This window comes from Ursus arctos, unplaced genomic scaffold (assembly GCF_023065955.2).
Source record: "Ursus arctos isolate Adak ecotype North America unplaced genomic scaffold, UrsArc2.0 scaffold_13, whole genome shotgun sequence".
Taxonomy (NCBI): Eukaryota; Metazoa; Chordata; class Mammalia; order Carnivora; family Ursidae; genus Ursus; species Ursus arctos.
This window is the reverse complement of record NW_026622797.1, coordinates 15244183-15256189: the sequence shown is the minus strand read 5'-3', so window position 1 is coordinate 15256189 and position 12007 is coordinate 15244183. Positions and strand designations below refer to the sequence as shown.

At 43.1% G+C, this 12007-nt stretch overlaps 1 protein-coding gene across 1 annotated transcript in view; it reads left to right on the top strand.

Annotated features, from left to right (window-relative positions):
* Window positions 1-12007, top strand: part of MTHFD1L (methylenetetrahydrofolate dehydrogenase (NADP+ dependent) 1 like) — a 186193-nt gene that overhangs the window by 128262 nt on the left and 45924 nt on the right. The window contains exons 25-26 of the mRNA XM_048225973.2: window positions 7618-7725; window positions 10329-10481. Of these exons, the coding sequence (XP_048081930.1) occupies window positions 7618-7725; window positions 10329-10481 (261 nt within the window). The remainder of the gene's footprint in view (window positions 1-7617; window positions 7726-10328; window positions 10482-12007) is intronic.

Genomic DNA, 12007 nt, shown 5'->3' with positions numbered 1-12007 from the left:
TTCTGAGATCGAGTCCCACGTCGGGCTTCTCCGCTGGGAGCCTGCTTCTTCCTCTCCCACTCCCCCTGCTTGTGTTCCCTCTCTCGCTGGCTGTCTCTCTCTGTCAAATAAATAATAAAATCTTAAAAAAAAAAAGAAAAGAAAATAGGTCTTAGATAATTTAATAGGGGCGCCTGGGTGGCTTGGTCAGTTAAGCGACTGCCTTCGGCTCAGGTCATGACCTCAGGGTCCTGGGATCGAGTCCCCGTATTGTGTCAGGCTCCCTGCTCAGCGGGGAGTCTGTTTCTCCCTCTCCGTCTGCCCTTCCCCCCCAACTTGTGCTTTTGCTCACTCTCTCAAATAAATAAATAAAATCTTTAAAAATAATAATAATAACTTAATAGTTCTAGCAGGTTTCCTAGACTTTATCAAGAAAGATACGCTGTCTGACTTGGACTCAGCTTCTCTGAGCCTGGCTCACCGTATCTACAAAATGAATGTAATGAAGCACGAGGTCACTGCGTCCTCCAGCTTACCGGTGGTGTCACTCCGCCAGTGTGTGGGGTACCTGCTATACGGGAGGCTGTACAATGCTACTTTCCAGACCTGTGCCGTCCGGTACCGGAGCGACTGGCTACAGGTGGCTATTTACATGTACATTAATTAAAATTAAGAATTTGTGACCTCAGAGGCACTAGTCACATGTCAGCTGCTTAGTAGCCATGCGGGGCTGGCCACTACTGGACTGGAAGGCATGTACGCAGAACATTCCCACCATCACAGAAAGTTGCCATTGGACACCTCCGTTCTAGAGTGTTTCCATTTCTTAAATATACATTTAAGAGGTCTGGGAGGGACTAAATGTAGACTATATTCAGAGTTAAGATCTTGGTGACAATGAAGATTTAACATAACATTAGTTCAAAAATGATGGAAGTTACTAGCATCGACACCAGACTTTGTGAAGGGCTTATTAACATGTTCAGCAATGGCGCATAATACACACAGAACAGTGCTGATTCCGGAAGACGCCTTGTGTTTGCTGCCGTTCGTACCTTGACATGTGCCTTTCCCTTTGTGTAGAATAACCTTTCCTTTCCTTGCTTATTAAAACCTTTCCTGTCCTTCAAGCGTGACTCGACTTCTTCGTACATGTTTCCAGCGTTTGCTGATGTCCATGCCTTCCCCTCTGCCCTGCAATCTTCCTTCTTCGTAGTAGTGTTTATGCAGAGCCCTTATCACACACTCTCTTCTGTCACGTTTATGTGATGTGTCACCATCCGCATTCCATCGGAAGTGCCCAGAGTCCTTTGCCTGTCATGATATCTTGAAAGTACTTGCCCTCGGCGGTGATTTATTCATTCAGCAGGTGTGTGTGGAACACCGACTGTGTGCAAACCACTCTCCTAGACGTTAGGGATAGGAGGGTGAACAATGTGGTAAACAAAGAAATTGATAAGTATTTACAGAGTCAGGGAAAGCCAGGAGTGATTAATGCCTGAACATTCATAATTTATTTTACCATTTTATTTAAATTGCCCTTTAGAACAAAACAGTATAAAAGAATATCGAATTCAGCTCAAGATCATTGGAACGAGCTTGGCTCTTTTTTCCTTCTTTAACAATTGCACTTCTCCCCCAGCGTGAGCAGTGGCACAGCAGGAAGTCCCTTGCCTACTGACATAAAAAGGTTGCGTACAATGGGAATTACCTTATCAGGGCAGTTTTTAGTTTTTGTATTAAACCCAAAAGATACATCAACCGAGATCATCTTTTTATTTATTCACCTGTACACGTGAGTGAAAAAGAAGAATTGCAGTAGCAGTCCTGGAAGCATTTTGGTCTTGGGATATTTAGCCCCATCCATTGATTTATTCAGTGTGGGGCTGCAGGACACGCACCAGGCGGTGGGTGGTGCGTTCTCTTGGGCTCACGATGGACCGCGTTGCACCCGTCAGAGCTGTCAGGGGAGCACCCTCATCTTCTCCGGGCACAGCAAGACTGGGGTCAGGGCATCAAATATTTGGAATGGCAGGCGGCAGGTATCAGTACCTGTTGGGAAGCACGAAAGTCTGGCATCTGAGGGTAAGGAGGGGAAACAGAGCACCCAACTAGGACTCGTGCAGCCAGCCCTTTCCTGCTTCTCTACACGTTGTATTTGGGACATCTGTCATGTTTGGATGGTAGCAATTTTCCTATAGGAATTTAAAAAACCATAATTACACACCTCACAAAGTCAGTCTGGCACCTTCTTGAAATTCCCCAAATACTTTCAAATGAACATTAGAAAGGAAGGCGGTTTAGTCGTGGACCAAAAATACGTATTTCTGAATGCCCCAAAGAATTGAAAGCTGGGTGTCAAGGTCCATCCATGCTCATCACAGCATCAGTCACAACGGTGAAAAGGGAGAAACAACACAAGTGCCCAGTGGTGGATGAATGGCTAAGAAAGAATGTGGCGTACGCGTACAAAGAAATAGGAAGGAAATTCAGGCTACACCATGATGAACCTCGAGGTTCATGCCAATTGAAATAACGAAAATGCAAAAGGACAAATGTTGTCTGATTCCACTTATATGAGGTCACTTGGTGTGGCCAAATTCAGAGAGACAGTAGATGGGAGGGCGGTTGCCAGGAGTTGAGAGAAGGGAGTTAGTGTTTAATGGGTCCACAGTTTTAGTCTTGCAAAATGAAAATCGTTCTGGAGATTAGTTTTACAACATGAATGTACTTAATATGGAACTATGTACTTCAAAATGGTTAAGATATGAGGGCGCTTGGGTGGCTCAGTCAGTTAAGCGTCTGCCTTAGGCTCAGGTCATGATTTTGGAGTCCTGGGTCGGGCTCCTTGCTTGGCAGGGAGTCTGCTTCTCCCTCTGCCCCTCACCCTGCTCGTGCTCTCTCTCAAATAAATAAAATCTTCTTTAAAAAATAAAACAAAATGGTTAAGATAGTTAACTTTCTAGTATGTATATTTTACTATAACTAAAAATTAAATATACATATATTTCTTGAAATGAAATATATTCATGTTTAAAAGCTTGTAATGCATCAGCTAAATACCCAATGACACTAGTTCTCCACTAATCATCCTTCTAGTATTACTTTGTTCCCATGTGAGCTCTTTAATTATTATCTTAATAGAAATTGCTGACCTTTTGGGGCTCCTGGGTGGCTCAGGGGGTTAAGCGTCTGCCTTTGGCTCAAGTCATCATGCTCCCAGGGTCCTGGGATCAAGCCCCTTGTTGGGTTCCCTGCTCAGCAGGGAGTCTGCTTCTCCCTCTCCCTCTGCCTGTCCCTTCCCCTGCTTGTTCTGTCTCTCTCTCTCTCTCAAATACATAAGTAGTCTTTTAAAAAAAAAAAGAAAGAAAAGAAATTGCTGACCTTTTAATTTCAAATCATAACCTAGAGCTCAGTAAATAGTGCCCTGTATTCATTAACTGTGTTATAAGTCGTACTGTCCGTTTCGTTGTCATTTTATTGACGTAATTCTCTGTGTCAGCCATGTTGCCCTTGCTCCATAATACTGGCACTTGGGGTTTGTATGGAGTGACACGCACAGCTCGCCTTCTCGACATTGCTTCCATGCTGGCGGAACAGTACGCAGTTCGTACCTGCCCGTCGTGGGGATATGGAAGTGAATTCATAGAGGTGACATGATTTAACCAGCTATAACAAGGGGCCGTGTTGTCTCTTAGACCCCTCGCCCCAGAGCTGCCACCCAGCTGTGCTGTAGTGCCCATGGGGACGCTGCCTGTTTCCCAGGACCCACTCTTACACTACTTGGGGAACACAGTACCCGAAGATCTGACTTCCCCCGACAAAGCATGGTCATTGTGCTTGCTCTGTGTGATGCTGGAAGTATTTTCCAGCAACCTATTACCTTCTGTTTCTTAAAAAGTTTCGCTACTTGCAAAGCATTGATTGACGAGCTGAGGAGATCCTCTTAGCTTAAGTGCAGCGTCGAAAGCAAGCACTTCAGTGCCCATCAACATATTATGCTGACGTATGAGATCTGAGGTTCAGTAAAAGTCCCTTCTCGTTGCTGTCTTCAGCACATCAGCACCCGAACTTTCTTACAATCTTTGTAGACATTGGGCCACACGGAAGCCTTGCTTGGTCAACAGGTGATATTCAGAGTCCAGGGGCTGTGTTACATCCCACCTCCAGCTGGTCCTTGACCTCAAAGAGTTTACAGGCTGTGCGTTCTCATCTGATATGAATGCGGCGGCATCCACAGAAGTCACCTAAGGCTGTCTCTGTAGCCCAGCCTCAACTTTGCACTCATGCAGTAACTCTTTCTACAACATTCCTGGCACCATTACTGGCTTATACTGGTCCCTCCTGGTGTGGACAGGTCACTATTTAGTGAGGCAGCTCTGGTTATTACACCTTTTCCTTAAACATGGGGTTGAAAATGGCTTTGCTCTCATTTCTGCCCATGCTCCACGTTCTGCCTTCCTGGAAAATTATGATCATTTCTTTCTGGAGTTGTCCCTTCTAGAGGTGCAGATTATTCACTGATTTCTCCCATGACGTGGTTTACAAAAGGCCCCTTGCCATCTGGTAGACTTCAGTTTCATAGTTTGATCCTGGGACCATTACCATTTGCTCTCCATCAGTGCACCCTAAAATAGCCTGAGCTTCGCCAGCAGCCCCTCACTGCCAGGCCCTGTTGAACCCATGGTCCTGTGTAGCACCCATCTGTGTAAGAGAGTTCCAGGGCCATCCGGACAGAAGAGAAGAGAATGCCTGCATGTGCTTCGGGAGGCCCTGTAAAGGCTTCCTGGAGAAGCTGGCCTTTGAGATGGACCTTACAGAGCTCAGGGAGTTTTAGCACAGATTGATCTTGCAGGATTATAGACAAAGAAGCTTTAGGTGTAAGGGCCTAGAAGCAAGAAGACATGGGGAAAATTTAAGATATGCAGGCATATCCTATCTGAAGTTATGCTTCAGAACACATACTGTTCAGATACTTAAATATCACAGCCAGATCGTGTTCTTCAGTAGGGCCATGGCAAGCTGAAGATTTTTGGGTTCTTCTTAGGTGCCTTCTAGGGAGGTTAGACTGTGGTGGAGTGGAAGTTAGGAAGCTTCATGATGGGCTAGACCATGAGCATCTCAACCAAGACAGAAGTACTTAAAAGGATCATTTCCCCACATCCTCGCCTGTACTTGACATTCTCATGCCCTTCATTCATGATAATCTAATGAGTGTGGATTGAATTTGCATCACTATAGTTTGCCTTTGCTTGATTACTAATAAGATTGGACATTTTTTCATGTGGTTATTAGTTACTCCTCCTGCCCAGTACTAAATATTTGTCTTTTTCTTGATTTGTAGGAGGTTTTTTTAATTCATTCCAGCAGCTAATCTTTTGACTCTTAAATATTTGCCTGTATCTTCTCCCAGACTGCTCCTTATCCTGTACCTTTATTTACAATGTCTTTTTTTATACAAGAAATTTTAAATTTTGATGTCAGATCTATAAATCATTTCTTTTAGGGTGTATCCTATTCTTACCTTGTTTAGTTTAGAAGAAATCCTTCCCTACTTCATGACCATAGAGTCCCCCGCGTTTTGTTCCCAGTATTTAGAGTTTTAATTTCAAAATTTTGCTTTGTTCTATATTGGATTTATTAGGGTGCCAGTTGTGAAGTAAGAATCTTAGTTTTATTTCTCTCCAGCCAAAAGTCAGTTGGTCAGTCAGCCCTTTCCCTGTTTGTGTCATTTCTATTATATACTGTCCCACACCTGCTATGGTATCCTTCTGGGTTCTTTCTTATCTTCCATGGATTGATTTGTCTACTCATGTGCCAATACCATATGGAATTAATTACCATAGTTTTGTAGTGTGATTGATACCTGGAAAGGCAAGTCCCCTTTGTTCTTTTGGTTTTATTTATCTTTGAAGTTATCTTACCTATCTGTCCTCTTACTCTTCATTGTGAATTTAAGAATTGGTTGGCCAAGCATCCCAAAGTGCTCTTGGGATTTTTATTGGAATTGCATTGAACTAATAGGTTAAGTTTAAGAGAACTGACATCCTTATAGTATTAAGTCTTCTTACCAATGAACTAAGTATTTCTCGACATTGATTCAGACCATCTTTTATGTCCTCCAATGAAATGTTATAATGACTTGCACCTCCATTTGTTATTTGTTGAAACGTCCAATATCTGAGTTCCAGACTACAGAACAACTCTACAGTAATAAAAACTATAGTAATGAAAAACACATTTTAAAGCAATCTGGGGTTCTATCAGATTGAGAGGGTAGAGCTAGCTTTTATTTTCTCCTGTTGGATGAGTCTCCTTCCTGTATATATCAACAGTAATTCATACAAATGTACCATTTGCCATTGCCAAGCAAAGTTTTTGAGCAGGCCATGAAAGCCTTCTGCCCCTTGGTTGACATTCGTTCCACCAGCGGGCACTTGATCCAATAGCTGTTCACCAAACAGTAAATCCACAAACTGCATTACGCCTGTATGTTCTCTGCACAGTAAAATTATGAATGATTTTGTCAAATGATTTGCTTAAATAAGAATCACTTTATCTGTGGCATATTCCTTTGCTAATGAACCATTGTTGTTTCTCCAGATCACTTTCAGTATTTTTTAAAGATTTTATTTATTTATTTGACACAGAGAGAGTACAAGCAGGTGGAAGCAGCAGGCAAAGGGAAAGGGAGGAGCAGACTCCCCACTGAGCAGGGAGCCCAATGTGGGCCTGGATCCCAGGGCCCTAAGATCATGACCTGAGCCGAAGGCAGATGCTTAACCATCTGAGCCACCCAGGCGCCCCACTTTCAGTATTTTACTAGCCATCCGCATCCAGGTTTCCCGTCCAGCATTATGGACGGTTGTTTCTCCACCCCACACATACATTCAGCCATATCTAGCCCTCTTGGATTCTTTCCCCGCCTCCATGATTTCTCATAATTTGCTAAAGTGACACTAGATTCAACCTCTGATTTCCCAGTAAAGTGATCATATCAGCATTTAATATCAGCCCATTCCGGGGTGCCTGGGTGCCTCAGTGGTGTTAAGCATCTGACTCTTGATTTCAGCTCAGGTCATGATCTAAGGGTCATGAGATTGAGCCCCACACCATGCTCTGTGGAGTCCATTTGAGATTCTCTCTCTCCCTCTCCTGCGACCCCTCCTCCCCCCACTTGTGCTCTTGCTCTCTCTCTAAATAAATAAAATCTTTAAAAAAATATATGAGCCCATTCCTACTCACAAAAAATGTACATGTTTTTAGTATTGCTGTGTTCTCTGTCATATAACCTGAGTTCGGAGGCACTTAAACACCAGCATTAAGTATTTGTTTAGGAGACTCCTGTTCTGACTTATAAAACCATAGTATAAAGTACATTTTTTTAAAACAATGTGATGGATAAAAATGATTAACTAGATAAGCAACCTTTGAGTTGGCTGAACAGCTAAAGCTTCTTGATACTTCTTCATACTTTAAGGGTGATAGAGGAAAGAATATCTGCTTCAGATACCACGGACGTTGAGGAGGAAATCTGGTAGGAAATTTTAAGTGACTGCAGAAAAGCGCACAAAGCTTTCCCTCAATTCTTCGACCGGTTTAACATGAACAATTTTGTTGTCATTTGTGTTTCTCCAGCTTCCAATTGTAGAAAAGATAAGAACCATCGCACAGGCTGTGTACGGAGCCAGAGATATCGAACTGTCTCCCGAGGCACAGTCCAAAATAGATCGTTACACGCAACAGGTAAAAGTTACACATTTAGGGGAAAAAATCCTCCTCGGGCCCTTAAAGTACTCACCTTGACATAAGGACTGTTAGAAGTCTCACCAGCTGAACGTGATTTAATCTCCTTTGTCTACAAAAATTGAATGAATATCCTTGGGTAGTTTGTTGACTTTAAATAGAACATTATGGCAAGGGTGTATACCCTCTGATCGATAGTGATTGACTTTTGTGGTTATCGGTTGTCTGATATGGGTGGTGTCACATCTGGGACATGTGAGGGTTCGTCCCTCCTGGTCAGCCAGGAACACTGAAACTCCGCGGACGTGTGGCTGTGGAGTCAGCTGGATGACCTGTAGTGCTTCCTCTTCATTGCAGGGCTCCTCCTGCCTTAGAAATGTTAGCCAAACGGCGCCAAGTAAGGCAAGTCGTCATGCAGCTGTTAAACATGGGAGTGTTTGGTGTTCTGTTTTTATGCAGTTGGTTCACTGGCTTGGTGCTGAGATTGTCCACCCAAGTTGAAGGTGCTGTCATCTTCTACCTCTAGAAGCAGTGACTAAGGCAAATCAGCAGGCAGCTGTGAAGGTGGCGGGGACTCAGCAGCCTGAGTCTAGTCTTAAAATGATCGTGTTTCATGGACTGCATCCACCGCAGCTCGTCCAGGCACGCTGACCAAAATGACCATAAGCCCCGAATGCCCCCTCCGGTTTGCTGTGATATGATAGAAATCAAAGCACTTCAAGAGTTGGCCGGCAAAAGAGCTCCATAATGAGTATCACTGATCTACTTTTTTAAATTCCCAACTCCTAAATCCTATTTGTAATCGTGTTTGACATTATGTTAAATACTACCAGTGCTGACCAGAGTATTCTCCCAAGTTTGGTAAGATGGCAATTCGGTTTTTTCTTAGAATTTTCCATGTATGCCCTCGGCCTGTGCTTTTAAAAAATAAATAATTCACTTTGGGCACCTGGGTGGCTCAATCAGTTAAGCATCCGACTCTTGATTTTAGCTCAGATCATGATCTCAGGGTCCTGGGGTAGAGCCCTGCATCAGGCTCCATGTTCAGTGGGGAGTCTGCTTGTCTCTCTCCTTCTCCCACTGCCACTCCTCCTCTCACTCTCTCTCTCTCTCTCCTCTCTCTCTTAAGTAAATAAATAAATCTTTTTCTTAAGATTTTATTTATTAATTTGAGAGAGAGAGACAGAGAGAGAGAGAGAGAGAGAGAGCATGAGAGGTGGGAGGGTCAGAGGGAAAAGCAGACTCCCTAGTAAGCAGGGAGCCCAATGCTGGCCTCGATCCTGGGACTCTGGGATTATGACCTGAGCCGAAAGCAATCGCTTAACCAACTGAGCCACCCAGGTGCCCATAAATAAATCTTTAAAAGATAAATAATTCCCCAGAACTGTTCTACATACCGGCATGGATCTGCAGTGAAATTTCACTCGTGTGTAATGAAATGAGTAAAGTAAGGTCATTGTCATGAGTCTTTTTTTTTCACAAGTTTTTAATAATATTTAAGGACTATTATTTATTCTAATATTAGTTCCTTCCCTTTTCTCAGTCTTAAAAGCTTCTTTTTTTATATGAACTAATATGGTCCTAGTATATGCCATATTGTTTTTTTCTTTTTTTTTAATATCTGTACTGGCAAAATATTAAATTGGAAACGTACATCAGTTCAAATTATTTCATTAGTTGAATGATCTCTGAAACCCAAAATTTCTGCCCCCATTTCTATAGAGCAATTGTGATTGTCCCCCAGCAGAATTCTGATCATTTTATGAGAATATGCCAGCATTTCAAAAAGAATAGCCCCACCCCCAAATGAAAATATCCTAAAATTGTCCAAATACTTTTAAATTGAATCATAAGAAAGTCTGCATGTGTTACCTCTGAAGACTGCATTCCTTTTATCCCTGGCTACTGAGGGAATATTGCTTAAAAGTTATGTGTCCAGTATGTGGTTGCCATTAATTAGCAAAGTCTCCAAAGGGACACTATGTACCCTTTAATCGGAACCAGGCTACGAGGACAGTGTCCTTTTTGTGAGACCCCACATGTGACTTCCTGCCCTTTCACCTTTGGAACTCTGGGTCAGGCGTCGCCTTTGGTCCTTAAAAATAAGAGGCTTAAAAAGTGACCTCATCTTAGTTCATATAATGTAATCGCAGATCAAATAGCCATGATTCATAAACCAACACAAAGGGACCCTTTGCTTCCTGACGGCGTCCAAGAATGAGTGAACAACGTCACTGAGAGCCTCATTACGGAGCCTTTCTCCAGATTACCTTTCTGAGCCCCAGATATTAATATCCTTGGAAATAGTTTCGACAGCTGCTCTTGCTTCTACTTTGCCTGAAAATAGCCACACTTTATCCCAAATATACATGTCATGCTGCCTTCCTTAAGGAGAATTCTCCGAAATCAATCACAGACACCCGCAACCACGTGACTATCACGTGGCGATGAGTTCATCCCATCTTCTTGCTCAGTGAACAAGTAGTGACCAGCACCTGCCGTGTGCCTGGATCTGAGCCTTGAGGACCACGGGTAGTGCAAGTTGGACACACACAGGAGACTAATATGTGCTCAATGAACACCTTTCCTTTCCTTCCTTACAGGGATTTGGAAATTTGCCCATCTGCATGGCAAAGACCCACCTCTCTCTGTCTCACCAACCTGACAAGAAAGGCGTACCCAGGGATTTCATTTTGCCCATTAGTGATGTCCGGGCCAGCATAGGCGCTGGTTTCATCTACCCTTTGGTTGGAACGGTGAGTGAGTAACATTCTCCAAAAACCTCCCCAGGCTGTGTTGTCCTGATGCCTTAAATCCTTATGTTCTGCCTACACTCTGCCACTCAGGTGTTGGGAAGTAATCATATTTGCTACTTTTCTAAACATTCTCTTCCACCATATAGAAATCCTCTGCTGTCATGGTTTGGGTTTTTCTTTTTCTTTTTTTTTAGAACGGGTATTCAGGATGTCTTGAGTCATAAAACTGAGTCCCCTCATAGAACTCAGAAGACAATAACTTGGTACAATTCAGTCTGATATTTAAACAGTGGAATGGCTTAGTATAGTGTCTCTGGACCTTTTTCACATTATTGTACTCAAGATGATAAGATGTGACTGTAGTCAGATAAATGGAGGTGACTGCTCATGCCAGACGCCTGCAAAGGCCGGGAAGGTCAGAGTTTCACCATCTTCCTTCCTCCTCAGCACGTCAGGTGAGAAGCTCTGCCTTAGACCATGAGCGAATTAAATGCGGTTTCATTTTTAACAGTGTGGTTGGATTACATTGCTATAGGATGATAATTATGTTATTTCAGATTTTTTATGGATGGAAGGGAGATACCAAAGATGTGAAATTTTATCAAAGCACTTAAAATCCATGATGTTGGGCTTCATACATAAAATGCTTCATTATAGACACACAATGATATACTTTCCGTTGGGAACCATCAACGGCCAAAATCTGACTTCTCATCCTTGGAGTGCTCCTGGATTAGATTTAGAACAAAAAAAATTCTAAGTCATCATTTTCCTTATTGCTATTGTTACAGATTGATCCAAGTCCAAGCAGGAAACATTGTAACAATTTTTTTAATAAACCATGTGGCTCTGTTGTGATGTAAATAAACAATGGGTAGGCAAAAGTACATAAGAAATGCAGAATTTTTGCCTTGATGTTTGCACATTTCACCTAATGTTGGGCAAAATGCTTTCAGTAAGCATTTCTTGAATTCTTTATTGCATCTGTGGCGTGGAGATACCAGGAGGGGCGTGAGGAGCACAGGTTTACACAGCACAGGGGTGTCTAGAAAGCACGGTATTGGCATTCTGAATGCCCTCAGCACAGAAATGGCGAGGGCGGCTTTGACTCAGGTGGGTGAAAGAGGTGGGTATGTGGAGGAAGAGAATCAAGAGTACCTCACAAAAGCCTCAAACTCTGACCTGGGGCAACAGTGAATTTTCAACTCAAGGGCACAAAAGTACGTGACAGACCCAGAGAAGTCCAGTGTGGCTGGGGTTGGATGGGATGGGGAGGCTGAGAAGCGACCTTGGGATAGCAAGACGGGGCCAAGCTGTTACAGAGCTTGATTACCATCAATGGGGACTTGGGTTTTTCTCCTGTGCACCCTGGGGAGTCACTATAGGATGGTTTCTGTGTTTGTTTGGGATTTTTGTATTTGTACAAGAAGAAGAAGACGGTGATCTGATTTTTATTTTGGCAAAAGAGCTCTGGCAGCCAATGGAGAATGTTCAAAGGGCCAAGAGCCAGAGCCAGGGAAATGTCA